This window comes from Leptinotarsa decemlineata, unplaced genomic scaffold (assembly GCF_025532065.1).
Source record: "Leptinotarsa decemlineata unplaced genomic scaffold, Ldec_3_MD MMD2_tig00026330_RagTag_RagTag, whole genome shotgun sequence".
Classification (NCBI taxonomy): domain Eukaryota; kingdom Metazoa; phylum Arthropoda; class Insecta; order Coleoptera; family Chrysomelidae; genus Leptinotarsa; species Leptinotarsa decemlineata.
Genome location: NW_027412690.1, coordinates 4994881 through 5021278, shown reverse-complemented (window position 1 = coordinate 5021278; position 26398 = coordinate 4994881). Strand labels below are relative to the sequence as shown.

General features: G+C 35.7%; 1 protein-coding gene across 1 annotated transcript in view; it reads left to right on the top strand.

The window, feature by feature from the left end:
• Positions 1–26398, top strand: part of LOC111510823 (uncharacterized) — a 74841-nt gene that overhangs the window by 27432 nt on the left and 21011 nt on the right. The window contains exons 4-14 of the mRNA XM_074182834.1: positions 1283–1470; positions 8885–9068; positions 9152–9314; positions 12827–12908; positions 13089–13245; positions 13771–13957; positions 17387–17846; positions 20410–20583; positions 21284–21430; positions 21490–21559; positions 24482–24742. Coding sequence (XP_074038935.1) covers positions 1283–1470; positions 8885–9068; positions 9152–9314; positions 12827–12908; positions 13089–13245; positions 13771–13957; positions 17387–17846; positions 20410–20583; positions 21284–21430; positions 21490–21559; positions 24482–24742 — 2073 coding nt within the window. The remainder of the gene's footprint in view (positions 1–1282; positions 1471–8884; positions 9069–9151; positions 9315–12826; positions 12909–13088; positions 13246–13770; positions 13958–17386; positions 17847–20409; positions 20584–21283; positions 21431–21489; positions 21560–24481; positions 24743–26398) is intronic.

Sequence of the window (26398 nt, the reverse complement as noted above, 5' to 3'; positions counted from 1 at the left end):
AATTCCACTTCTTCGGTATGTCTAGAAGGCTGATGTGCTTTTCTAAAATTACTCTCAACCGAGCCAGTAGATTTAAACTTAGCTATTATCCTACTAACTGTTGACTGATGAATATTTCTTGCAGGATGTCTGGCATTGAAAATATCAGCTACTTGTCGGTGACCGGTATTCTCGCCGCATATTAAAACGATTTCAATTTTCTCTTGAAGATTCAGCATTTTTAACAACACACTAGACAACGAATAAACTATTTCAAATCTAAAACTGATAAACACTATTTTGAGTTATTCAACAAATGTCATATGACAATAAAATATTTTGCTTATTCAGTTCAGTTCAATTGTTTCCACAGTACCCTTAGTTTAATTTCGTTGTAATTTTTCGTAATTAGTAAATCAAAGTTTAACTGTTTGAAAAGTGCAGTAAAGAATAAATTATTGACTTTTCATTGATTGTGTATTTTAATTATGCTTATGTATCAAGCTATTTCGCAAAAAGTAGAAATAAATTGAAATATTCATCTGTTTTTAAAAACTGTATCAACTTTGCATCATTTTTGGCATAATTTTTTCTGGTGTTTTAAATTTTTGCGAAATAAGTTGTATTTAGAATTGCAATTGGCAATAAAAATGCGTTGGAAAGATAAGTTAGGCATAAAGCACTGACTTTGTTGAGGTTTGGCTAAATTTGAGAAATCGGCAAATGTCAAATTTTCGAAAAACTGTAAAAAAACTTAATTTGTACTGGAGAGCTAAAAATTGGTATATGGGTAAAAAATGAAAAAACAATCATCTTTTATGCCTACCGATTTTCGAAATTTCGAGCAATAACTGCTTTTCTGAACATTTTTTGGAAAAAATGTCAAATTTGACAGGGAAGAAAAATTACTTGATCGGTCATATGCATGTCATTTGACATCATTTTTAAAGCACAACCTAATCAAAAGTTGTTTGAAGAGATGAACAAAAAAAATCCCATTTGATGCGGACTTTATGTGTGACACTGTATGTAGTTTTGTACCTAATTCAAAATTTTTCTGATTTCAAATAATATGAAAAAACAACAAATATTTGAAAAAATTAACCAAAATCGGAACTGTTTCTGAAGGCTTCCAAGAAAAATTCTCTGTTGACTTGACTAATTATTCAAGGCTAAGCCTAGATATTTAACTTTTTGTTTCCAATTCAATGAATGGACTACTAATATAGTTCTGGTGGGCTTGCTGATGTGTATCTGAACACATACCAGTTTTTCAAAATTGTTTCAAAATAACTTTTCGTAGGTTTGTTCCAGAAATGGATCCCTAAGCGACAGGGATCTTGCAGTAGAGTACGGCCCTCTTTTTATAGAAGCTTTGGAAAATATTACAGCCATCAAATATACCGATCATAATATAGGAAAGATGGATCTAGCTGCCATTCCAGATTTTGACGCTGGTGCGATGGAAAATTGGGGATTAGTGACATTCAGGTAGCAAAAATACTTGATAATTTATATTGAGATCAAGACAGTTCTCGAATTAGGTGAAATATCTTCAAAATAGTTGATTATTATTTGTAATTCCTTTCAGACATATTTTTTTATTAGGAATGTTACGTTAACCCAAAATTAGTTTCTGTGCTTGTTTTGGATTTATTCTATGCCAAAGTTTCCAGTTTTACCCTTTCATTCATTCAAATGATCAAAGGCCTGCTTAGGTATTGATTTTCATTGAAACAACTTGTTCGAAAGTATTCCTCATCAAAGATAAAAAAATTATTGGAGCCTCCTTATTGGTGGTAGGTCCAGTTATAGCTAAGTGTCAGTATTATTTTAATATTGTACATAGAGCAATTTTTCGATCCAACTCTGTTTTCACAAACTAAACCATAGAATTGATTGTTATGGTGTTTAACGTGTCCTTCTTTTCACCTCGTCTCTGTCGTTTTCATCAGCACCATTCCGATATATTTGATTCATTTCCAAAAGTGGACAACTTGTTACGGAAACTGAGCTCTGCTGTCTTGTAACTTTCCTAAATTGAACCTGAACCTTAGATCGAAGACCTGCGTAGGTAGTCCTACCACAAGGTAGGAAGATTTTTCACACATTCGATTTATACTTTGCGGTAGATGAATGATTATAAATACACCTCGTTTGTAGGGATTTTATGATGTGTACTTTTATACTTTTATAAACTCCACAAAATTTGTGGAGATCATATCGTGAGTTGTAGTTTATGAAATTACCATGAATCTTCATCAAGTAACGGCCGAATCAATCAGAAAATTATTCCCTACTGATATCGGATATTTAAAGTGGTGAAGATCTCTCTGATCATAGTAACTATTGAACTATTGTGTCTCAACATATTATAATTTCTTCTTGAAGATTAGTATACCGTATTTCAGAAAAACAGTATGTATCTTCGATCTTCAAGAGATTGCTGCTACATGGTCTTTTTCTGCAATAAGAGTTTGTAGATCTAGACTGTTATAGGATGAGCATACGGGCAAGTTTCTATCTACATACATAATTGGTAGGGCAGTGAACTTGCAACCAAGGGGCCTGCTTAATCAAAGCAATTACTGCTACATCAACTCCTCGATTTTGCAAGCCCTGATCGCATATCTACCACTCTATAACTTACTGAATAGCCTGAGCAAAAACATCTCTTTGAACTAATAGAGAATGAAATTGTTACGTTATCCGTAAAAGGTACCTATTTATTGTCGCTTGCCCATCTATTAATAGCTCATATTGAGATCATAAGCAACCACCCGATAGCTGCTGCCAATAACAGCTGACCAATGGCTGACCAAGGTATTTTAATCATTTTCAGTTGGGAATCGACAATGATACTCGAACTGTGAATTTAACTTGGGGATTTTCGTAAACGCTATAAGCAGTTGTAATTCACATGTACACAGAAACGTATTCGTAATAGTGCTGATTTGTAAGGTTGACAATTCCTTTTTCTTATCTCTTTGGAGGATATTTATATCAGGTTTTTTTCCAACTGTATATGAAAACGTCTTCGAATTATTAGGGTTCGATAATCGGAGGTGAGTTTTCAAGTATTATTCTATGTGTCATCACAGGACAACAATATATCCCATAATACGAGGAATCCAACAATAATTTAATGTCAGGCGTTTTTTTAATAACTTTGTGTACCACCCAGAAAAACCCGATATTATTATACGAACAGTCATTTGGGAACAAGGAAAAGAGGAAATGTCACATGGGTTTTCATCCTCTTCCTTGATGGAGCAGCGCAATAGTGCCGTATTACAGCTGGCCGCTTGGAATCGAGGCTAAGTACTGCATAGCGGCATTAAGGACTTTCCTTTTGAGTGAAAATTGAATATATATCATTTTTTTATACTAATACCTTCACATTTCACATTACCAATATCATGTCTTCAGGTCAAATTTCTCTTCAGAAATTTCTAACTAGAAAATAAGTTTCCCCCCTCGTTGTGCAGGAGACAGGAAGGGTAGTTTTCTTTTCCCCAAACACAATGTCCAGTTTTCTCTGTCGTTCGCGACCTCCCTCCGTGGTTGGCTATTATTTATTAGTTATGGGTTTCCTTGCACATTGCCAAACCCTGTGTGAAAATATGTCAATATATCCATTTGCCAAATTTTGAGTTTTATTGGGACATTTTTATATCGTGGATAATTTATAGATTTGGATCTGCTTGCTATTACATTATATAGGGTTAATAGTAAATCTGTTGGCGCCCTTGGAACATAAATCATTTGTATAACTCACCCTCCCTCCTCTCGCTGTCTAAAAGCTAACTGTGAGCAAATGACCCTATCCTGTTTATATCTAAAATACCCCACATACGGACTAATGACTGAATAAATAAGTAATAAGGAAAAAATATTACGTAACAAAATCTACCTCGGTTATAGTTGGAATGTGTCGTTAAGTGGAGCAGTTTGTTTACTTACCCTCTTACATTAGGATGAAAGACAGGAGAGAAAATAAAAATTCCAAGAATTACCAAGCAGTTATAATCAACACTGGCAATTTCATTCGGTCAAACGTGGATTTATAAAATGTTAACATGCGGGCCGACTAGATTGAGACTAGATAAAAAATGCAGAGGAGTTTCAAGGTTTTCTTTTGAATGGTTAGGTTAGCACCAAAGTAATTGGGTCTATTCGACCCTCCACCGCAACCCGCAAGGGTTCATTGTGGCTCACACCTATTCACACTCGACCAAATAAATCCAGCTCCTTAACCAAGCCTATTAGTTTGTATGGTGAATGGTCTTTCAGGTCAGATGGTTAGAGTACGGCTCGGCTGAACTCTAAAAACCTGATTCGGTCCCCAGCGGGCAGGGCTTTTTTGTCTCTGGTTTTGGTGAATTATCACTTGATCGCAAACGTTTGCTAACCTGCTCATGGGGGGTTTGTTCCTCGACCTGAAACAGATTCTGCGTACGCCGCTCAAGAATTTGGTGCGAGGCGGTTTTATAAGGTACCCCGCTCTTGAGAAGACGACTCAGTCGTTTCCTGGCTGCACCACCAAACCTTTTTTTTATGTTCATTTATTGGAACAGGAGTTGGGGAGTTGAGAAGCTCTCGCTCCTGATCTAAATTTACAGGGAGGTCAATTGGAGTCGTAAGCTCGACATCCATCTCCTCTGTAGATTCGCTCCTGATCTAACTTTTGAATAGACTCATGATGAAACGTTTGAGCTGAAGGAAGGTTAAATAATACACTGACGATGATGAACCTCTTGTTGGCTCTGCTTTGAGCATTGATTCAAATAATGAATGGAACGTGATGGAATTTAAAAACGAAGAAAATCCAAACAGAAGGATCGACTTCACCGTTACACCGATAAGGTACATTTTCGGGGGGCAACTAAAATCGAGCATTCATCGAACCGGATACCACATTATTGAGAATATCCAGCCTTTTCTCACCCAATCACTCAACAATTAAAAGGAAAAAATTGTCAGGGAAGCACTCAAGGTACTCGTCTCCAATAACAGTTTCGACTTCGTCACAAACTAACGAAGCGTGGAAGCCAATTATGCTCTGCAAACTTCCTGATACCATCATATTGCATCTGAAGTTTTCGAATACTGCCACGACGGTGGCACGAAGATTATCAAGGTTTTGGAGTCTGGATTGGACTTGAGTCTCCAACAGAGGACGAGTACAGGCAATTCACCGTCGTTTGCCACGACGACAAAGATGCCAACATTGAAAACTACAGGCGAAGCGATACGATCCGATCTAGATATGGCCCACCTAGTGGAATGAGGTTACTGCGGTTACGCAGAGTTCAGCGTCAGAGTTTTTATGAATTTGATGTTTTGTTGGTTTTAATGGATTTTTTATTACTTCACTTTGTTGTTATGTAGAAAATACACTTTGTAATGTTTTGATTTTGTATTAAAATATTCGAACAATAAAAGTCGGGATGGGTGCTCATTTTTATATTCACCAAAGTTTGCTGCTGCGGTTGAAATTCTCAATTTCGCTACTAATGATTTCGATACTACTCTAATCATTCAACTTCTATTCAGTTAATTTTTATTACAGCTTTGTTACATCCTTTAGGAAAAAATACTGCCTCTTCATCTTTTCCGTCGTTTCAGGTACTGAAACTTCAATAGCATTTGGAAAGGTTCTTCAAACTTTGCAAAAGAGCAATATCCGATAAACACATTTTGTGTTGGTTACTAAGAATATAAAAAACTTTGATTTGAATTTCTAACAATATATGGCAAAAACTATAGGCAGTTTCCTCTGGAATTTGACTTCAGCCAGGGAGGTAGAGGTTTGTTGCTGACAAGAAGACTGGACATTTTGCTGAGGGAAAAAGTGTTTATTATTGAGATACTTCCATCATTCTTTCATATGGAAACTCCAAAACCTTAAAGAACTTTCACGTATAGAGTGAATTTAACTACTTTATGGTTCAGTCTGATTCAGTAGTCAGTTTGTTTTTTTCAAAGTGTACTAATGAGAAAATTTGTAGTAGTTTCATTAACTTTTTCCTCTTCTTCATCCTGTCTTTATCTTTGTCATTTTATTTTGACATGAATCAATCCATATGTGCTTGTCGAATTCTATTCCAACGCCACGGTTGCACCCTGTCACCAAAAAGTTGAAAGCTTTCAATCAAAAATAAAAATGCCTCGATCCTGACCTTGGGACAATCTCAAATACCAGATCAAAATCTTTCATTGAAACTGGTCAGATAATACAGGGCTTTTCATGATGAGCGTTAATTAGCTGTTTCTGACAATCATTATCACTTTGTCAACAAATTTATATACTATTTCCTTATACCTATCTATTACCGTTTAGAAGATATAAATTAATTTCGATATTTTTTTCTTCCAAACATGAACTTTTATAAATGCTGATAATCTTGAACTCTCTTGCACTGAAACGATCAAATTTGAAATGGAGTGGAGTGATACTATGAGGATCTTCACTCCGAGTCATATTTTTATTTGCCTCATACAGGGTCTTCAAAAAATGCAGATACTTTGATCTCATGAAACAATGAGTGGAACTCAATTTTTTCAAATGGAACACCCTGTATATTTCAACATTTTTGAGCTCTACATCCAATTTTAGATCAACTTTGTTCGGATAATACTATTTCTATTTTGAACCGTTTTCGAGATAAACTGTTTCAAACGGAAACTAACGTGGTTCTCTTGCTCGTTTTTTTGAATTCATCACTCATTTTGGATATTCAACATTTTTTTTATACTTAGTAATATTTCTTTTTGATCCAGTTTTTCAACTCTCAGATCAGTCAATTCGAAATTGGTATGTACCTACCTTAGAAAAAGTTACAATTTGTATACATTGAGGTATTGGTCTCTAACTTACAACAGTGCACATTAATATTTTTTAATAGTGTGCTTTGGAAAAATAAATAAACCAATTATTTAACGTCAGACTTTCGTTGGAGGTTTTGACTGATTGTGATAGCTACCAATTATAATAGAATAATGTCAAGATTAGGTTACAGTAATGAAGATCTCTTGAATTTAATAATAATTTATGGTGAGTGCAAAGTAGAACATGCCGAGTACCTATTTCATGAAAGATTTCCACAACTTCCGAAGCCGCATAATAATGTGATAAATCGACTACTAAAAAACTGTAGGTTGAATGGAACCTTCTGTCCAAAAATCATTCGTAAGAAAACTAAAGTGGATGATGATGACAATGGATAACAGTTTTGGGATACTTTCATGCATTTCCAAGTGTTTCTCTGCACGAGGCTGAGAGGGAGATAGATTAATATGCATAAATGGCATCCCTATAAGTTCTACCAACATTTGAAAGGGACTGATTTACCTCGTAGAGTGGAATTCTTTGAATGGTTACTTGTCAAGACTCAAAAGGATGAACATTTCCTTGACAATATCATATGGAAAGATGAGGCCAAATTCACAAAAAATTGAGTTTTCAATAGACACAACAGTCATTATTGGGCGCCAGAAAATCCCCATGTTGTCCGCCAAAGGGGTTTTCAAGAAAGATGGCAATTCAATGTATTTTGTGCCATAAAGAATGGGTCAATTTTTTATATCGAGTTTTATGATGATAATTTGAATGCATCAAAATATGAAGATTTACTGAGGAATGGAATTCAAATGATTTTAAATAATAGACCAGGAAGAGAACGTGTATGGTACCAAATAGATGGTGCTCCACCCCATAATTCTCATTCATTCAGCTAAGCTTCAACCGAAATCTTCGAAGACAGATGGATTGGTAATAATGGACCTTTTCGTTGGCCTCTTAGAACACCAGATGGCAATCCATTAGATTATTTCGTGTGGGGTTTCATTAAAAATATGGCTTACTCTACTCCAATAACAACAGTGGAAGATATGAAATCGATGGTTACAACTGCTTTCAATAGTTTGACTCCAGACTTGATCAGAAGCGCTACACATGACAATCTTTTGAAGAGATTACATGTTTGTTGAAGTAGAGGTGGAGATGTGTTTGAACATATTCTGAAATACACTGACGATTAAATTAACTTATTAATTTATGGGTTTATTATTTTCAGTTCGTGTTTCAGCGTTGATAAAACTATTGTTTGAAGAGAAGTTTCATTCGATGGTTGAGGATTATTTTAATATTCATCTTTTCATTGTATTATCTGTGACTAATTGAGAAACTTCAAACGAAATCTGTTTTACAAAAATGAGTGATGAACAAGGAAACCATGTCAATTTTCGTTTGAAACAGTTTATCTAGAAAACGGTTCAAAATAGAAATAGTATTATCTGAACAAAGTCAATCTAAAATTGGATGTAGAGCTCAACAATGTTGAAATATACAGGGTGTTCCATTTGAAAAAAATGAGTTTCATTCATTTTTTCATGAGATTAAAGAATCTGCATTTTTTGAAGACCCTGTATGAGGCAAATGAAAATATTACTCGGAGTGAAGATCCTCATAGTATCACTCCACTCTATTTCAAATTTGATCGTTTTAGTGCAAGAGAGTTCAAGATTATCAGCATTTATAAAAGTTCATGTTTGGTAAAAAAAATATCGAAATTAATTTATATCTCCTAAACGGTAATAGATAGGTATGGGAAAATAGTATATGAATTTGTTAACAAAGTGATAATGAATCATAATATGATATTATATACGAGGTGTTCCATTTGAAAAATCAAAGAAGCCGCTACTTTATAGTAGAAGCGACAACGCCGCTTCGTCTAAAATATTTTAGGCGTGTAGGTCATATTGACTTATGCATACTGTGGAATTTTCAGGTTAATACGTTGAATAGTTTGCCAGAAACGGCTAATTAACGCTCATCATGAAAAGCCCTGTATATCAATGGTAGTTTCATATTCGTCATATTGAATGAAACTTGTTTTAGGGAACGAGCATTACTCTGGAATGAAAACGAATCTTCAAATGCATTTAAACAAAGTATTCTTGAAACCGTTGCTCACGAATTTACACACATGTGGTTTGGAAACTTGGTTACATGTGAATGGTGGGACTACACCTTCCTCAACGAAGGATTCGCCAGATTTTTTGAGTACTTCGCGATTACAAAGGTAAGTTTTTACAGATACTCGAAGTACCAAGATAGATCCATAAGCTCCTCAAGCTACGGTCATGGCTGTTTTGTTCTTTCCAGGTATCGAAGCTGAATCATTTCGAGATGGACAAACAGTTTGTTATCGATCAACAACAGAGCGCATTCGTGTCTGACTCGACCGTCAACTCCACTGCACTGACTTCTAGAGCAGCAACTCCTTCGGAGGTTTCCAGAAAATTTAGCACGATTTCCTACAACAAAGGTGACTATATGATATTGCATTTAATGCTATTTTTATGCAAATTAATTCTTAATTAAGAGTACAAGCTCATTAAAATGATCCCCAATTGATCATATTCGGCCTAACCAAAAAAAAAAAAAAAATTCAAGAACGGAAAGTCAATAGACAGATTGAAATGAATTCAATCTCCAGCGGTTCAAATCCAACGTGAATCGCTACTTTGGCACAGGCACCGCTTTTAAAGCGCCTCAAGGATTTTCCTGTAGCGCTTGTGTAGTTTTCGAGAGTTTTCGTAACAGGTTCATTCCTGGAAAAGTATACAGGCTGTCCCTGGACTTCCTCTTTTCCTCTCGGGAATGTATAGATGGGGTCAAAATATCACCAGTACTTCATATAACTTTTTTTCCTAAAAGTCTTCGTAACCAAGTTACGGGCCCTCGAAGTTACAAAATGAAAAATGTTTTTCTTTGATAACTTTTCAAGTGAATATTCAAAATCATCCAAATTTTGGTAATTGGCTAAACAAATGAATTCCGTCGATGAGCTTTCATGCAGGAGTCAGTTGTTTTTCTACAAAGTCAGGAACGGACTACCCCCGATGGTCCACACCCCAAAACTTTGAAATGACAGATATTTTTCAACATTTTTCAACAAAATAAGGTTACTCGGACAATTTTATGAATAAAAGTACTCGTGTGGAAAGTCGATCGGAGCAACGAGTCTTGATAAAAATGTAGTTCTACTCGACGACATCAAACCCGCTCGTCCACCATTATTTGAAATGAATAATTATCAAAGCAGAAATAATAATGATAACGTTAATTCAACAACATTTATAACAGGAATAATACAAAGTATGCTAAAATGAGGTCGTAAACAAAAAGTACAGTACCTATATGGAAGTTTAAGTCACAATTGTGATAGCAGATATTTTTTCAAAAGAAATATCAAGTTCTGTAGATTCGTGGTGTTTTTAAACTAACAAGCTACTCTACTATGAAATATCGAATTCATTCCATATTTTGTAAGTACATAATACGTGTGGAATAATCACGTTTCGTGTTATCTCAATCTCAGTTATCTGAATCTCATGAAACTCAACATTTGAATGTTTCAAATTCTTCTTCACAGCTAAACCGTTGAGGAGTTTCACTGATAATTATAATTTTATAGGAAAAATTCTTTAACACGAATCTAAATTTAGCTGAAAAAACGCACATCGGAAAAAATATTTACTATACTAATAAAAAGCAAACGAATGAACTACAAAAACGGCTGCACATGATCAGGTGAAAAATACTCAAGGAATAATATTTCTTTCACAGATGTTGACAAAAAAACCTTTTAGAAAGTTTTGATAAAAAATGAGAAACTGGAATGCGATTTTGTTTTGTTGAGTGGTGCGTTGTCATATGACTATCATTGTATTGTCAATATTCTATAGGATATTTTGAATTTTTTTGATATGGCCGAACAGTTTACATTCAATGAATATGCAGATATGCATGTATTTTATGGACGAGCATTTTGTAATGCTGCAGAAGCTCGTCGTCTGTATTCCGAGCATTTTCCCAATCGAACGGTACCGTCAAGAGAAACATTCGAGCGTGTCGATCGCAGCTTGAGGGAGATAGGTATGTAATAATTGATAATTAATTTGAGCACGTTGTTTTATTTCGATATTATTGTAGGTACAGTTTTGCCAAAACGAGGTGGTGAGGGCGCTCCTAGCGCCCGTTGTATTGGAGGAAAATATTTTGGAAGCCGTCGCTGATGATCCTTCAATGAGCATCAGAAATCTATCAGAACAGTTCCATACATCCAAGTCCACTATTCATAGAATAATTAGGGAACAACTGCTCCACCCATTTCACATCCAGAAGGTACATGCCATGACACCTCAAGATTTTCCAGCACGACTAGAATTTGCCAATTGGTTCATGGATAGGCAAAGAGAGGATATAACTTTTATTAATCGAGTTTTATTCACTGATGAAGCAGGTTTCAGTAGAGATGGAGTTATCAACTCTCATAATCTCCATATATGGGCCGAAGAAAATCCCCATGGGATATTGCAAACCAAACACCAACGGAAATTCAACGTGAATGTTTGGGCTGGTATCATAGGAAACCATCTTATAGGACCATTCGTTCTACAGGACCGATTGAATGGAGAACGTTATTTGGAGTTCATTCAGAACGATTTGAATGGACTTTTGGAACATGTTCCATTGCAAACCCGAAGAGATATGTGGTTTATGCATGATGGCGCTCCTCCTCATTTTAGTTTGATTGTGCGTGACCATCTGAACCATATTTTCCACAATAGATGGATTGGTAGAGGTGGGCCATATTCATGGCCATCGCGGTCTCCGGATTTAAATCCATTGGATTTCTTTCTGTGGGGGCATCTAAAAAGCCTTGTTTACGCTACACCTATTCACACAAGAGATGCATTGTTGAATAGAATAACATTACATTGTGAAGCCATACGAAACGACACTGGAATTTCAAGTACAGAGAGGGTGTCTTGCAGACTAAGAAAATGTATAGAGAGAGAAGGTGGTCATATCGAGCAGTTTCTGTAGCGGATTTTTCATTTCTGTTTGCTCTTGAGGCTCTTGAGTTTCGTTAGTTAAACGTGTTTGCATTATAAAAATTCGTTATGAACATTTTACCTATCATTTTCATTTTCCTTAAAAACTAATATTTTCGAATAATGGTAGACATCTCAGGATAAATGTTGTTGAATTAACGTTATCATTATTATTTCTGCTTTGATAATTATTCATTTCAAATAATGGTGGACGAGCGGGTTTGAAGTCGTCGAGTGAAACTACATTTTTATCAAGACTCGTTGCTCCGATCGACTTTCCACACGAGTACTTTTATTCATAAAATTGTCCAAGTAACCTTAATTTGTTGAAAAATATTGAAAAATATCTGTCATTTCAAAGTTTTAGGGTGTGGACCATCGGGGGTAGTCCGTTCCTGACTTTGTAGCAAAACAACTGACTCCTGCATGAAAGCTCATCGACGGAATTCATTTGTTTAGTCAATTACCAAAATTTGGATGATTTTGAATATTCACTTGAAAAGTTATCAAAGAAAAACATTTTTCATTTTGTAACTTCGAGGGCCCGTTACTTGGTAACGAAGGATTTTAGAAAAAAAAGTTATGTGGAGTACTGGTGATATTTTGACCCCATCTATACATTCCCGAGAGGAAAAGAGGAAGTCCAGGGACACCCTGTATAGTATACTGTGAACAGTTGAATGTTCTACGCATTTCATGATGTTTAGTACATATTCGGTTCATATTCAGTACATACTTTGTAATTATTTTTTGAAAGTTTGAGTTGAAAAACAGCGCAAGTTGAACGCCTTCCACCGAGATACTCTTCATTTTTTTAATCCTGTAACTTGTTCAATCAAAGAACGGAGTCATTTATCACTATTATTATTCTCTGTCAGTTTCAATCATCGATTATTCTAGTATTCCATGAGAAATTTTCAAATGGTGGTTATTTCAGGTGCCGCTATTTTCAGAATGGTAGAAAATTTTATGGGAACAGATAACTTTTATAATGGTATTCGTAGTTATTTAAATACAAAGTGAGTAGGTCACAAGTGGAGTTGCTTTTGTGCCAGAACTGAGTGAATCGTCTTCTTTTTGCTTTCTGCTCATGAACTCTCCCATTGAAACTATTATGTGTCCCTAAAATGTATGTCTATTGATGTATTTGAAAATCAAATAATCGATCACGAAACTCAAATTTTTATGGATTCATACAGGGCAAACAAATCCGCAGTTCCAGAAGACTTATGGTTGGCCTTACAACCTCACTATTTACAATTGAACGTATCAGAAATTATGACCAATTGGACCATTCATGCTGGCTTTCCTTTAGTGACGGTGACTTCAAGTGGAAATGATGTTGTTTTATCGCAGGTAATACTAACAAAAAAAATATTCAAATTTGAAACATTTGATGACAATTTCACGTATTTGTTTTCATCAGTATTCACGAATCAATTCTTTGAGAGGAAACACAAAATACCAGCTCTCTTAAAAGGCTTTTAGTGTTTTGCGCAAGCCAATGAGAGATTGAGATTATAGAATGGAGACACAGCAATCATTCGCACAGAATGGTATTCATAGATTCGTGGAAATCTTTAAATTTTTGAACGACATAGGTGTACCAACTATGATGAATATCATTTACAATAGCTGAGGACTGCGCTATAACATTAGCTTGATTACGTCTCTTGCCTTAAAGAAGATAGAAGTTAGTTATGCCATTTGGTTCAGTCAAAGACACAATGTCCAGTTCATTTGCCGTTTCTGTGTTTGAAAAATATTCTCTATCGTTATTGAAATGTTATTAAAATCGACCAGTTTGTTTACATGAGCAGGGACAGATCTATACCTTCAAATTTGAAGAATGCAGTCCTTTGAAATACACTAATTTTCCAGAAACGATTCCTTTACTCTGGAGAGGATGATACCCAGTGGTATGTACCTATATCTTATACAGTATCGAGTGATCCCAACAAATTTGAATCTGTTTCTCCAAAAATATGGCTGAAACCTGGAACTACAGAGACCATCCCCAATGTGCTAGAGACCAATTCGTGGATCATTTTGAATAACAAGGAAAGTGGTAAGTGAAACATTTGAGTGAGATTCAAAGACTGGAAGAGCAATGGTTTTTATCTGAAACTACCATCACTAATATACTTTCTGAAACTATGAGTCTCACCTCAAATAACTCGTTTTTTCATGATGGCAAACCACTCTAACAGAGTATCATTACGGACATATATATTAACTAGCAAGCCGCCACGACTCGGCATGGATACAATGCCTTTACTAAATATACATATAAACGCGTGGGATCCCTGCCAATCATGAAGTGCTGTAGAGCGTAGCGCTATTTGTAGGCAAGCGTCGCCGCCCTCCGGCCGGTATCGCCGCAACCAGTGTGTCCCTGCATTTCAAATCTGTACTATCTTCGAAAATATTCATTCAAATACATGTTGTAAGAAGCCATATTAATTTCAATTTAAGAGCCACCGGTATACAGCTGTTTCAGCCTATTAGGCATCGTCAGTACCGGACAGGCGGTCCTCGATTGAAGACAAAATGAGAAAAACCAAGAAAGTACTTGATAAAAATAGCTGCGAAACATAAGTGGGTATATATATATATATATATATATATATATATATATATACATATATATATATATATATATATATATATATATATATATATATATATATATATATATATATATATACTCGCAAACCGCGAACACGTGTTTCTGGCTATTGGCCTCATCAGCGCGGTGCAGTCCCCTTTTTGAAGTGTTGTGTCCACAAATTGTTTAATTTTTGATTTATATCATGCACACTCGATAAAATCTATATTTGTATTTATATCCTGGACCCGGATGTCACGCAGGTAGCTATAGCTGCCTCCGTGGTCATGTTAGATGTAGCCTGGGAATTCTAGGTCTTCTAACTGGAACCACAAATGTGCGGTTGGCTCCTGTTGTTGACTCCGTGCGTTTGTGTTGTTTTCTGATTTCGGCAAACAAGTGTTGCCCATCTTTACACTTGGCTGCACCGCGCTGATAAGGCCAATAGCCAGAAACACGTGTCCGCGGTTTGCCCCCCCTTTTTGGAGTGTTGTGTCCACAAATTGTTTAATTTTTGATTTATATATATATATATATATATATATATATATATATATATATATAAAGCGATGGGTAGTCTTGACTGACTAGTTAAGGAGAAATACGGAATAATGTTGGGATGCAGTCAAAATTGCTGGTTGCTGGGCTGTTGTTTAAAGAATACTCTTTGTTATATGGTCGAGCTTTCGAGAATGTTTATTCCCTTTATCAAGACATCTACAATAAATTGATAACATTGAAGCAAAATTGTAAAACAATAGATAAAAAGTACTTACTAACTTGAGGTTATAGTAAAAAGTCGAAAATTTCACTGAGAAACACAAAAATTTTCGACTTTTTACTATAACCTCAAGTTAGTAAGTACTTTTTATCTATTGTTTTACAATTTTGCTTCAATGTTATCAATTTATTGTAGATGTCTTGATAAAGGGAATAAACATTCTCGAAAGCTCGACCATATAACAAAGAGTATTCTTTAAACAACAGCCCAGCAATTTTGACTGCATCCCCAACATTATTCCGTATTTCTATATATATATATATATATATATATATATATATATATATATATATATATATATATAACTATATATATATGGCTTCTTACAACATATATTTGAATGAATATTTTCGAAGATAGTTAATATATATGTCCGTAATGATACTCTGTTAGAGTGGTTTGCCATCACATCAGAAACCTGTAAAATTATCAATGTTTTTTTACTATATTATGCATGTTATTCACATATAAAACTTCCTCTTAAATCATCTATTAAAAAACTCGCTTTAAAATATATCGCAAAGTTTTAAAGATCTAAGCATATATAGGGACAGACAACGGGAAACGACTGTGTTTTATGTAGTAATATAATTTATTCATCAAAACTTCACGTAAAACTATAATTACAGTGTATAAGAACGACCAATGAATAAACACAACAAAGTGAATAACTTGTGATACAGATGAATCAATATTTTCAAAACGAATTTGGGACGATACCAATCCACACGAGATCCAAGAGCGTCGTGGTGTGTTACGTACCACACAGCTCATGCCACATTGGGCAGGCACCACTGGGCAGGCACAAAGTATGTGCTCTGCTGTTTCATCATTTTCTAAACAGAGGCGACACACACTCTCTTCCGATAGTTCGAGTCTCTGTATAATAATATGATGATTCAAATGACAGTGACCAGAAAGAAGGTCTGTTAGACATGGTAGTTCATCCCTGCTGTAGTCCAACAGCTGCTTTGTATCAAGCTTCGAGAGGTGACTAAACGCCTTGGAGTAAGCCAATCCTGGAAGATTCTCCCAGAAGTCTATATACATCTTCTTGCCATCCAGGTGTTCAATCTTTATTTGGCAAAGCGTAAATCGATGCCAATGACAGGTTCTGGTCCGATGAAGCTACTTGCAACACCCTCCTTTGCAAGGGAGTCAGCAGCCTCATTACCTCACAGGCCAAGACCAGAAACAATCTGTTGAGTCTTCCTATTGAGGAGAGTGGTTTTTAGCAATTTGCTATCAATTTAGACGTTGCTCGGTAGCAGCCAAGAGCTTCCAACGCTGCTTGACTGTCCGAGAATATTCCTATTGACTTGTGTATGATGTTGGAATCTTCCAGTCTCCCCGCACACAATTCAATAGAGTAAATTTTCCTTTGAAATACAGTCATGGGTCTGCGACTGAAAACACCTGCACCGGAATCGAAAGGTGTTTTTGATCCATCTGTGAACCAACAACTATCTGCTCTTAATATTTCCTTCTCCCAGAAGATCCAGTCCTCTCTACTCGGAAACATTACTTTATAAGGAAGATTGTAGATGAGAGTTGGAGGCATGAAGTCAGAGGTCATTTCCAGAATGCTGTGACTTCCAGTGTCAACCAACAGTCTGTTGCACTCTGCATTAAATTGATTTGTGCAATTGGCAATGTGCAGAAGTCTATATGCATTCCATATAGTCTCTGTCCAGGAGCAATTAATTTGAAGAGGAGGTAGACCTAGAAGGATCTCCATAGCCGCTGACGGTGTGGTACTGATGGCACCATTATTTGTGTAATATAATTAGTATTTCCGAAAATTCATGTATGTTAAAAATAATGTTCGTGTGTTTGATTTCTGAACACAAAAATGTTTGTCCAGTTTATGCTACATGTGGAGAGGAGGTAGATCTAGAAGGTTCTCCATGACCGCTGACGGTGAGGAGCTGATGACACCGCTGATATTTAAATTATATATTCTTGTATAATCGAAAAGTGAGCAATTTGTGGTCTGTTGAAGAGCAAAGGCAATGCACTCTCTAAACCACTGCCTACAGTGATGTTTCAGAGAGGGATTTTCGAACAGTTCATTTTGCAATCACTAATCTGATAACTTATTTTTCCAGCCTACTACAGAGTCAATTACGACTCCAGTTTGTGGAGCAGAATCGAGAGAGCCTTACGCACGGACCACACGCAAATTGACGTCCTCAACAGAGCCCAGATCGTAGACGACTCTCTAAATCTTGCTAGAGCCGGCATTCTCAAGTATTCGGAAGTATTAAAAATTCTGAACTATTTGAAAAACGAGACGGACTATTACCCCTGGAGCTCTGCTCTTGGCGGTTTGAACTTTTTGACGGTACGATTGGGAGAAGGGTCTGTTCTAGGAAAAAAGGTTGAATCGCTGATGTTGGATTTGATGGAGGGAGTGTACCGTTCTGTGTCTTTCACAGACTTGACAGAATATGATCAAATTTATACTCTTAAGCTTGTTTTGGTGTTGAGAAGAGCTTGCAAGTTGGCAAAAGCAAATTGCTTGAATACTGCCAAGGTTTTGTTCAAAGACTTCAAAGACGGAAAAAGGTAAGATAATTGACCGCTTCTATGAGTTTTTGATGGGTTTTTATTATCGCATATTCAATTTATTTCATAATACTCTGTACGAAAATTTTAAAATTTGAGACATCGATCCTCGTTGACACTAACTGAAATATATATATATATATATATATATATATATATATATATATATATATATATATATATATATATATATATATATTACCAACCAACTGTCTCACCCCTACGAACGACAACTCTCAGAAGTCGAAATTTGTGCGAGCTGAGGACAAACGAAGACTTACCTTTTAACGTGTGATTTCTAACACGGGTTGGATGATGGCAAGTTAAAATCGATCGTTCAGCTTGCGGGTTGAACGACCGACTCACACATCGGTCGATTGAGAGAGCGAACAAAGCACCCACATCGAAACGCCCAGTTACCAACCTCCCATACTAATTATATTTTGAAAAAGAAATGTTTTGGCTTTCTAATTCTCCATTTTCATACAAAAAGATGTGGGAAACTATCGAAGGAAGGAAAGAAGCAATTTCAAAAAAGTTACTCAATTTAAAGATGTGTAGATCATGCAAATATGTAACTTTCAGACACAAACTGGAGGAAAAGCCCTTTCAAAATAACTATTTTCATATAAACATTGAATGACACGAAAGAAAAATATTTTCGGAACAAATACTTTTATATGAACACTGATATATACAAAAACAATTTTCTCTATTCATTTTGTATTCCAAACATTCATGATGGAGTTGAATCAGCTATCGTTCACAGGATTGCTACACAATATAGTGAATGAAAGAGGTGAAATTCCACTTACATGGAACACTGTCATCCTCACTGGTGGACATCCGATGTTTCGCCGTAAGACACTTGCCTTAATGTCTCTTCAGCACCAAATCTGGATAACATTATAAGACGATGCACTTGATTCATTCGGAAAATTACAACTTCATGTCACCAATGAGTTTATTCTACTTATGTAATAAATGCTAGTGTGTAATGTCATTTATTCGCTTTCTCGAAATCGAAATCCCAGCCAAAAAAGTCAAACTGAAAGGGGTATATTTTAAGAAGAGAATTTTGGAAAAGAAAGTGTTTAGCCTTATACATCTACATCTTCATACAAAAAAAACTGGAAATTTTCTAAAGAATTTCAGTTCAGTAACTGTATACAAAGTTGTGTAGATCATGCAAAGAGGTAACTTTCGGATACAAACTGGACAAAAACCCGTGAAACTGACTACTTTCTCTGGAGATTCCCAATTTTTTTGTAAAAAGATGGAAACGTAGAAAGCTAAAACCTTTATTTTCCAGAAATTGATCCCTCTTAAAAATATACCCCCTTCAATTTGAACTTATTATATCTAATGACAATATAGACGTGACCAATATAGATAGATAGATAGATCTTTATTTGCTCCGGTTACATATAATGTACATATATAAACTCCGATGAGTGTGGAACATGTCAGTAATGAATAACAACTGAATAACAAATCAAAGCTTCAGATACATAATCAATATTATCACACAAGCAGTTTTGAGACAAAAAAAAAATAAAATCAGGCATACATAAATAACATTCATATAGTTAGTATACTATCATTTAAGAATTCCTGCAAGCTACAATAAGGTTTTTCTACGAGGTAGTTCTTCAAACGAAATTTCATTGTTGAAATTGGAAGATTTCTTAGAGTGAGTGGAAATTTATTTTAAATGTTTATAACACTATATTTGACATTTCTCTGTATGTATGTTTAGTTGCATTATCATTTATAAGATCATTCTGTTATTTTCTGTTACAAATACTACTGCTTCATATATATAGAGATTTATCAAAGTTACAATTTTGCTCCTTATAAAAGCTTCTCTGCAGCCATCTTTTTTTTCATCTTATAGATATACCTGATACATTTTTTGTAGTATGAGTATCCTAGAGATATCAACAGAGTTTCCCCAAAATATAATTCCATATTTTATCCTAGATTGAAAAAAGCATGGTATGCAGACAGGGCAGCTTCGGTTGAGACATGTTCTGTCAGTATTCTTAATTCATAACAATATTTTTCAGTATTTTTTGATAAGTAGTCTATGTGATTTTTCCAGTCCAGTCGCCTATCTATCAAGAGTCCCAAAAATTTAACCTGATTGCATATGTTAATATTTTGATCATTATATTCAAAGGTATTTAACTCTGGCAAGGATTTATTTGCGGAGTGAATTATTTGAGTTTTGTCAATATTAAGTAGTAGGTGATTTGCTGTGAGGAAAATGTTTAATACATCTAGCACATTTGTTGTCTTTGACATGACCAAAAAATCAAACATTTTTCAGGCTTCCAAAGAATACTACCCCAAATGATGATTATTACAATAGAATTTCTTATGTTCACGTTCATAAAGTTATGTTGCTATAACGTCTGCTTTATTGTCACCCCATCAAAAGCAATATTTGATAATAAAGCAACTCACTGGAAATTTCTTGTCCACTTGTGAAGTAAGAGCGAAACTTCTTGATTTTGTTTTTAAAAAATTTAACATTTGAATTCAATTTTCTTGATTTCAGTGTGGATAAAAACCGAAAATCCATAGTTTATTGCTATGGTCTACGATACAGTGAAGATGTCGAATCGGACTGGACATTTATGTGGGACAAGTACCAGAACACATCACTGTCCACTGAACAAGTGACGATTTTGTCCACTCTTGGGTGTACAAATAACACAAATCTTCTGAAAAAGTGAGTATAAAAGTAGGTTATGAATTTTGAAGGATACGGGGTAAAAGTGATCGCAGTCTTGTTTAGCAGTATGAAGAAATCCGATACTAATCGGGTATGCTTCAATTGCCTTCAATAACGCTCCGTGGCATTGAGTTTTGTATAAGCTATGCAGAAATATACTAATTTTGACATTGATCAAGTTATAATGAATATATTGTTGTGAATTATTCTCTGAAAAAAATAATGCCGTCCGCCGCTGCTCTTCATCAATAGATTGCGACCTGGCCAAAGTCGCGCTCGACTCTACTTGTGTTTCTTGATCGTTCTAGGTGTCGCGTTACTTTGAGAATACTCCCAAGACATCCATTGGCATATATAAGCACTAACAACAGGCAGATCCAACAGGAAAGTAGTTATTATGGATGTTTTCGAGATTCAATACGAAATATTAATTTTTTTTAGATGCGATGTGGAAAGTTGCCCAGTAAATTTGGTTGATAATTTTACTCTTTTCAGAAAAATGATAAATGAATCACGAAGAAAATTTTAGAGCTACAGAGGCTTCAAAAAGTGGCTGATCAAAGACTGACTTAGTGGCGATTGGCAAAGAAAATATTTTTTTGATGATTTTACTTCATAGATTACAAAAGTTGAAGTTTGACTATGTTCTCAATATTATGTTATTATCCCTAACATCGATTTTTCATAATTCATTCAGGTATTTGGATCTTTCCATAAACGGTTCATCTGGAATTCGTACCCAAGAATTGCCAACTGTTTGGTCATCAGTATACTCTTCCAACCCAGAAGGCGTTGATGTAGCACTAGACTATCTGGTGGAAAATCATCAAAAAATCTACCAGTAGTAAGTGTTTTCTGTTCTACATTTTGCATTGAAATATTCTCAAAATGTTATTATTTCAGCTATCCAGAAGCAGCATCTTTGATTGCCAACGTCGCAGCCCGATTAAGTAGAGATGATCAAGTGAAAAAGGTACCGAAGTATTAGCAGTAACAGCACACATTTTTGTGTTGGAGAAGCTGAATTTTAGCGAAAGTATTTCCTAATAACCGTATTTTGGGATATGTTATTAATTTCAGTACGATACGAAATAACCTTTTTCATATACCAGAATAGCTCAAGAAGGTTATTGACGCAGACTATAAGTTAGGTTAAGTTAGGTTCAAAAGGAATGAATCTATTCGAACCTCCATTACAATCCCTCATAAGTTTATTGTGTCTCACAACTATTCAAACTTGGCCAAATGAGTACAGCCCCACGATGAAGTCTGTTACCTTATTGGTGAGTGATCTCTCAGGTCAGCAGAGTGAAACTGGATAAAACACCGATTCGGTCCGCAGCGAGAACAGCTCGAAAAGGTTTTTGATGCAGAGTATAGGTTAGGTCCAGAAGAAATGCATCTTTTCGAACCTCCACTACCACCAATCAAAGGTTCATTGTGAATTTATCTATTCAAACTTGGCCAAATGAGTACCGCTTCTTGATGAAGCTTGTTACCTTACTGGTGAGTGATCTCTCAGGTCAGCAGAGTGAAACTGGATAAAACACTGATTCGGTCCGCAGCGAGAACAGCTCGAAAAGGTTTTTGATGCAGAGTATAGTTTAGGTCCAAAAGAAAGGGATCTATTCGAACCTCCACTACAACCTGTCGAAGGTTTATTGTATATTTATCTATTCTTGGCCAAATGAGTAGAGCTTCTTGACGAAGCTTGTTATCTTATTGGTGAGTGATTTTTCAGGTCAGCAGAGTGAAGCTGAAGCAAACACCGAAAACCTGATTCTGACCGAAGAGGGGAAGGTGAGGTTGATATGGTGGCTTACACGACAGTGACATTTGAGTAGGCCTGTTAGACAACGCAGGTCATTCGTGCTGTAGTCTAACATTTGTTTAGTAAAATACTTCGAAGGTTGACTGAATTTCTTGAAAGAAACCATTTATGTAGTCCATATGTTCAATGTTTGTCTGGCAAAGCATAAAGCGATGCCAATAATGGATTCTGGTCCTATGACCAGAGCAGCTTCATCGGACCAGAACCTGTCATTGGTATCGCTTTATGTTTTGCCAAACAAACATTGAACACCTGGATGGCAAGAAGACTTTATGGACTTCTGGCAGAATCTTCCAGGATTGGCTCACTCCAAGGCGTTCATTCACCCCTCGTAGCTTGATACCAATCAGTTAATGGACTACAGTAGGGATGAACTACGATGTCTAACAGGCCTTCTCACAGGTCACCATTTGAGCCATCATATGCAGAGACATGGACTGTCGGATGACAGTCTGTGTCACCATTGTTTGGAAAATGATGAAACAGCAGAGTATATACTTTGTGCCTGCCCCACTGGGTACCGAATACTGTTTTTAAAATTCGGCAAAGCCGTGTTGCTATCTGACCTGAAAGACCACGTACCATACAAACTAGTTGGCTTCGTTAAGAAGCTCGGTTTATTTGGCAGAGTGTGATGAGGTGTGAGCCACAATAAACCCTTGCGGGTTGCAGTGGAGGGTCGAATAGACACACTCACTTTAGACCTAACCCAACCTAACCTATGACCAGACTAGAGACAATTAGTTGAATTTTTTTATCGACGGGTTGATCCCACCGATCAACGTCTTAGTTGCTCGAAGGGTGCCAAGAACTTCCAAAGTCGTTGGCTAATCCGATACATGTGGGAGGTTGGTTTCTGCCAGTCTCCCTACAAATTAGTAGCGTTGATTTCCGCTTCAAATATGGGCACATAGGTTCCTAGACAGATTAACGCAAATTATATCCATGAATCAGATTCAAGAGTTGGTGGAAATATTATATATATATATATATATATATATATATATATATATATATATATATATATATATATATATATAGAAGAACTATGCATTGAAATACATGGTGGAATTTTTTAATTGGGAATTTACATGCTTGTTTATGATGTCTATTGTGTTAAACATGCTAATGGAGGAATTTATAGCGTAGGTTTCTTTTCATGGATTTATAGACAGCGATCGGTATCATTGAGTTCAAATTGCAATTGTAATGAATAAAATGATTTGATAGGTGGAATTGAAACCTCTGGCGTGAAACGAATCTCCGAGTTTTAGTCATCTCCTGTTGATGCTAGCTTGGTTAGCGAAATGCGCGTCGAAAGACAGTATTTTTGTTCTGGCGTGAAAAATGTATTTCAGTGGATGAGTAATTTGAGATAGTTAATGGAATTTTTCAGCAAATAGTTGAAAAGAAGAAACATTCGATATGAAATTGAATCAGATATCATTAACATGATTACTTCACAATATAGTATAAATTTCGTTCTGCAAAATTTAGTATTTTTCAGTGAAGTGGTATGATTTGGTAACGCCAATCCCAAATTTCTACAATATAATATGAATAGACGTTAACATTACTTGCTCTATCTGAAATTGGTAATAACACACTAATATTTGAGTATGCTATTTGTGAGTCTATTTTGAGATTTTCACTCAACAGTTTTACGAAAACACAACACGTGTTTCGCCATACAATGGCTTTTTCGGGCGTGTCTTTACTCCTGGAGAAGCCATTGAATGGCGAAACACGTGTTGCGTTTTTGTTAAACTGTTTAGTGAAAATCTCACTAAGACCACAATGAATAGGCATTTTCTGTTGTTCAACAACAGAAGCGGAATTGTGATATACAATTGCACTTAAATAATTAATTCTTATTCCTCTTTGAGAAAATGTGTTGTCATGATTTCCTCTTGTAAGAAGTAAGGTCTTTGCAAAAAAAAAATAGAATTCAGGAAATCCATGTTAGCTGATACTTAGACTATTACTCGGTTTCTAGGTCTGAATACATATTATTGCTTGAGTTTTTGGCTCGTGAAATCCAATCAATTCATATTGCTTTTTCAGCTTGAATCATTTGTTGCTCTGGAAACCTTGCATCCATCAATGAAATCTGCAGCAACTTCTGCTATCGACTCAGTGAAGGCTAATATTAAATGGACTTCGAACATCAAAAGTGACTTGGAACAATATTTTAACGAAGATAATAATAATTCCACCACTTCTACGGCTCCCGTCACTCCTGTAACTCCTGCAGGGGCGGCCAATATTTCACTATCAGTTTCACTGATGGCTATAATAGTTATTATGATTTTTGATATATGTTTCCCTTAGAACATTTTATTTTATGATATGTAGTTTTTTCTAACTTCACAAATAAATTATATTTGTTATGAAATACTGTTTAAAAATATATTATTTCCCTAACAACCAACAGCCATAAACAATTTTTATTTCATAAACTACACCTCAACGGACGAATCAATAAAAAAAACAATTTTTCTGCTTGAAAAGAAAAATATCCAAATCTTTATGTGTTGAACTACATTTTATGTCTACGAAAAATAAACCTATTGGATTTCTCAGATATTTACAAATTTATTGAGGACCGGTCACAACGAAATCATTGTAAGTACGCCAGTGAGATACTTGAATGTCTCGCTATTTTTATTCAAAAGCTGATAAAGCCTTGGTACTCTAAGAAGAAGAACCTAGCATTGTGGGAACTAGATTTGACACACATAAAATTCATACATCCATCGTGATACTCATATACACTTAAATCTACAATTGAAACAAATTCTTTTTCATTTCATCAGGAGTAGTCCCAGAATGAGTGGGGGAATAATATTAATTTCAGATTTTTATTCTGTGTACAAACACTTTTGTACCCCACCCGAAAAAGTAATATTCTCCGCTACTGCGCGTGTGAGAAAATATAAACATATTCATCATGTGCCAACTACAAAGTCTATCAATGGAATATCATCAATTATTACTTATTTATCTCTGTTTTTCGTTATGTTACTTTGATTGGATGTATTAGAAAGCAGTAATCTGTAAACACTGTGAAGAAAATAACTGAATAAGTTCAATAGGTGAGTCTTGTTCATGTGAATCATTCTAGATACTGCTCGCCTTGTCAATATTTTAATCTTTCTGGGTGATAGGTACATTTTTGGAAGATGGTAATAATGTAAGGTGGGTAACCATTGTTGCTCGTCATTTTCCGACCAATGTCTATTCTACCAGCTTGTTGAAGTGTGTATTCTGTTTAAGATCAATCTGGATGTGGTCCAATTTCTTATTTAACGCACGATCAGTTAAAATTCCAATTCCACAGACGGCTCAAAAACCAAAGAAGGCTCAGGATGTGGAGTGTACTTCAGATCACTAAGCCTGAGGATTTCGTGGGGAATGGGAAAAAAACCAGCGTGGTTAAAACAGAACTGGCTGGTATATCAATCGCTACAAAAGAAATAACCCGGAAAGAAATTTCTGGCAAAAATATAACAATCTGTACTGATAGCAGACAAGCCCTATTAGCCTTGAACAGACAACATGTTACCTCAGGGCTAGTACTAGAGTACCACCAAGATTTAGCCAAAGCCTCTGTAGATAATAACATTATCCTGAGGTGGATTGAAGGGCACGACAGGAGTGAAGGAAATCGCATTGCCGATTCTTTAGCCAAGAAAGCGGCTGGACTAAGAATTTCAGGACCCAGTGGCAGCTACGGCCTGATGACTTCGACAATTGTGGAGCTAATCAAACGTTACACCAATGCTCAATCCCAAAAGAGAGAGATGGAATCAAAGGATGCAATCTTACCAGGATCACCCTGTGCGACCTTGGGAAGCTGGCACCAAAGAAATATCTGGCGATGACTAGGGAAAACCTACGCATAAGGATTTCTGACTGGCCACTGTCAACTAAGGAAACACCTCCATAATATGGGGCTAGTGGACACACCTCTATGCAGGA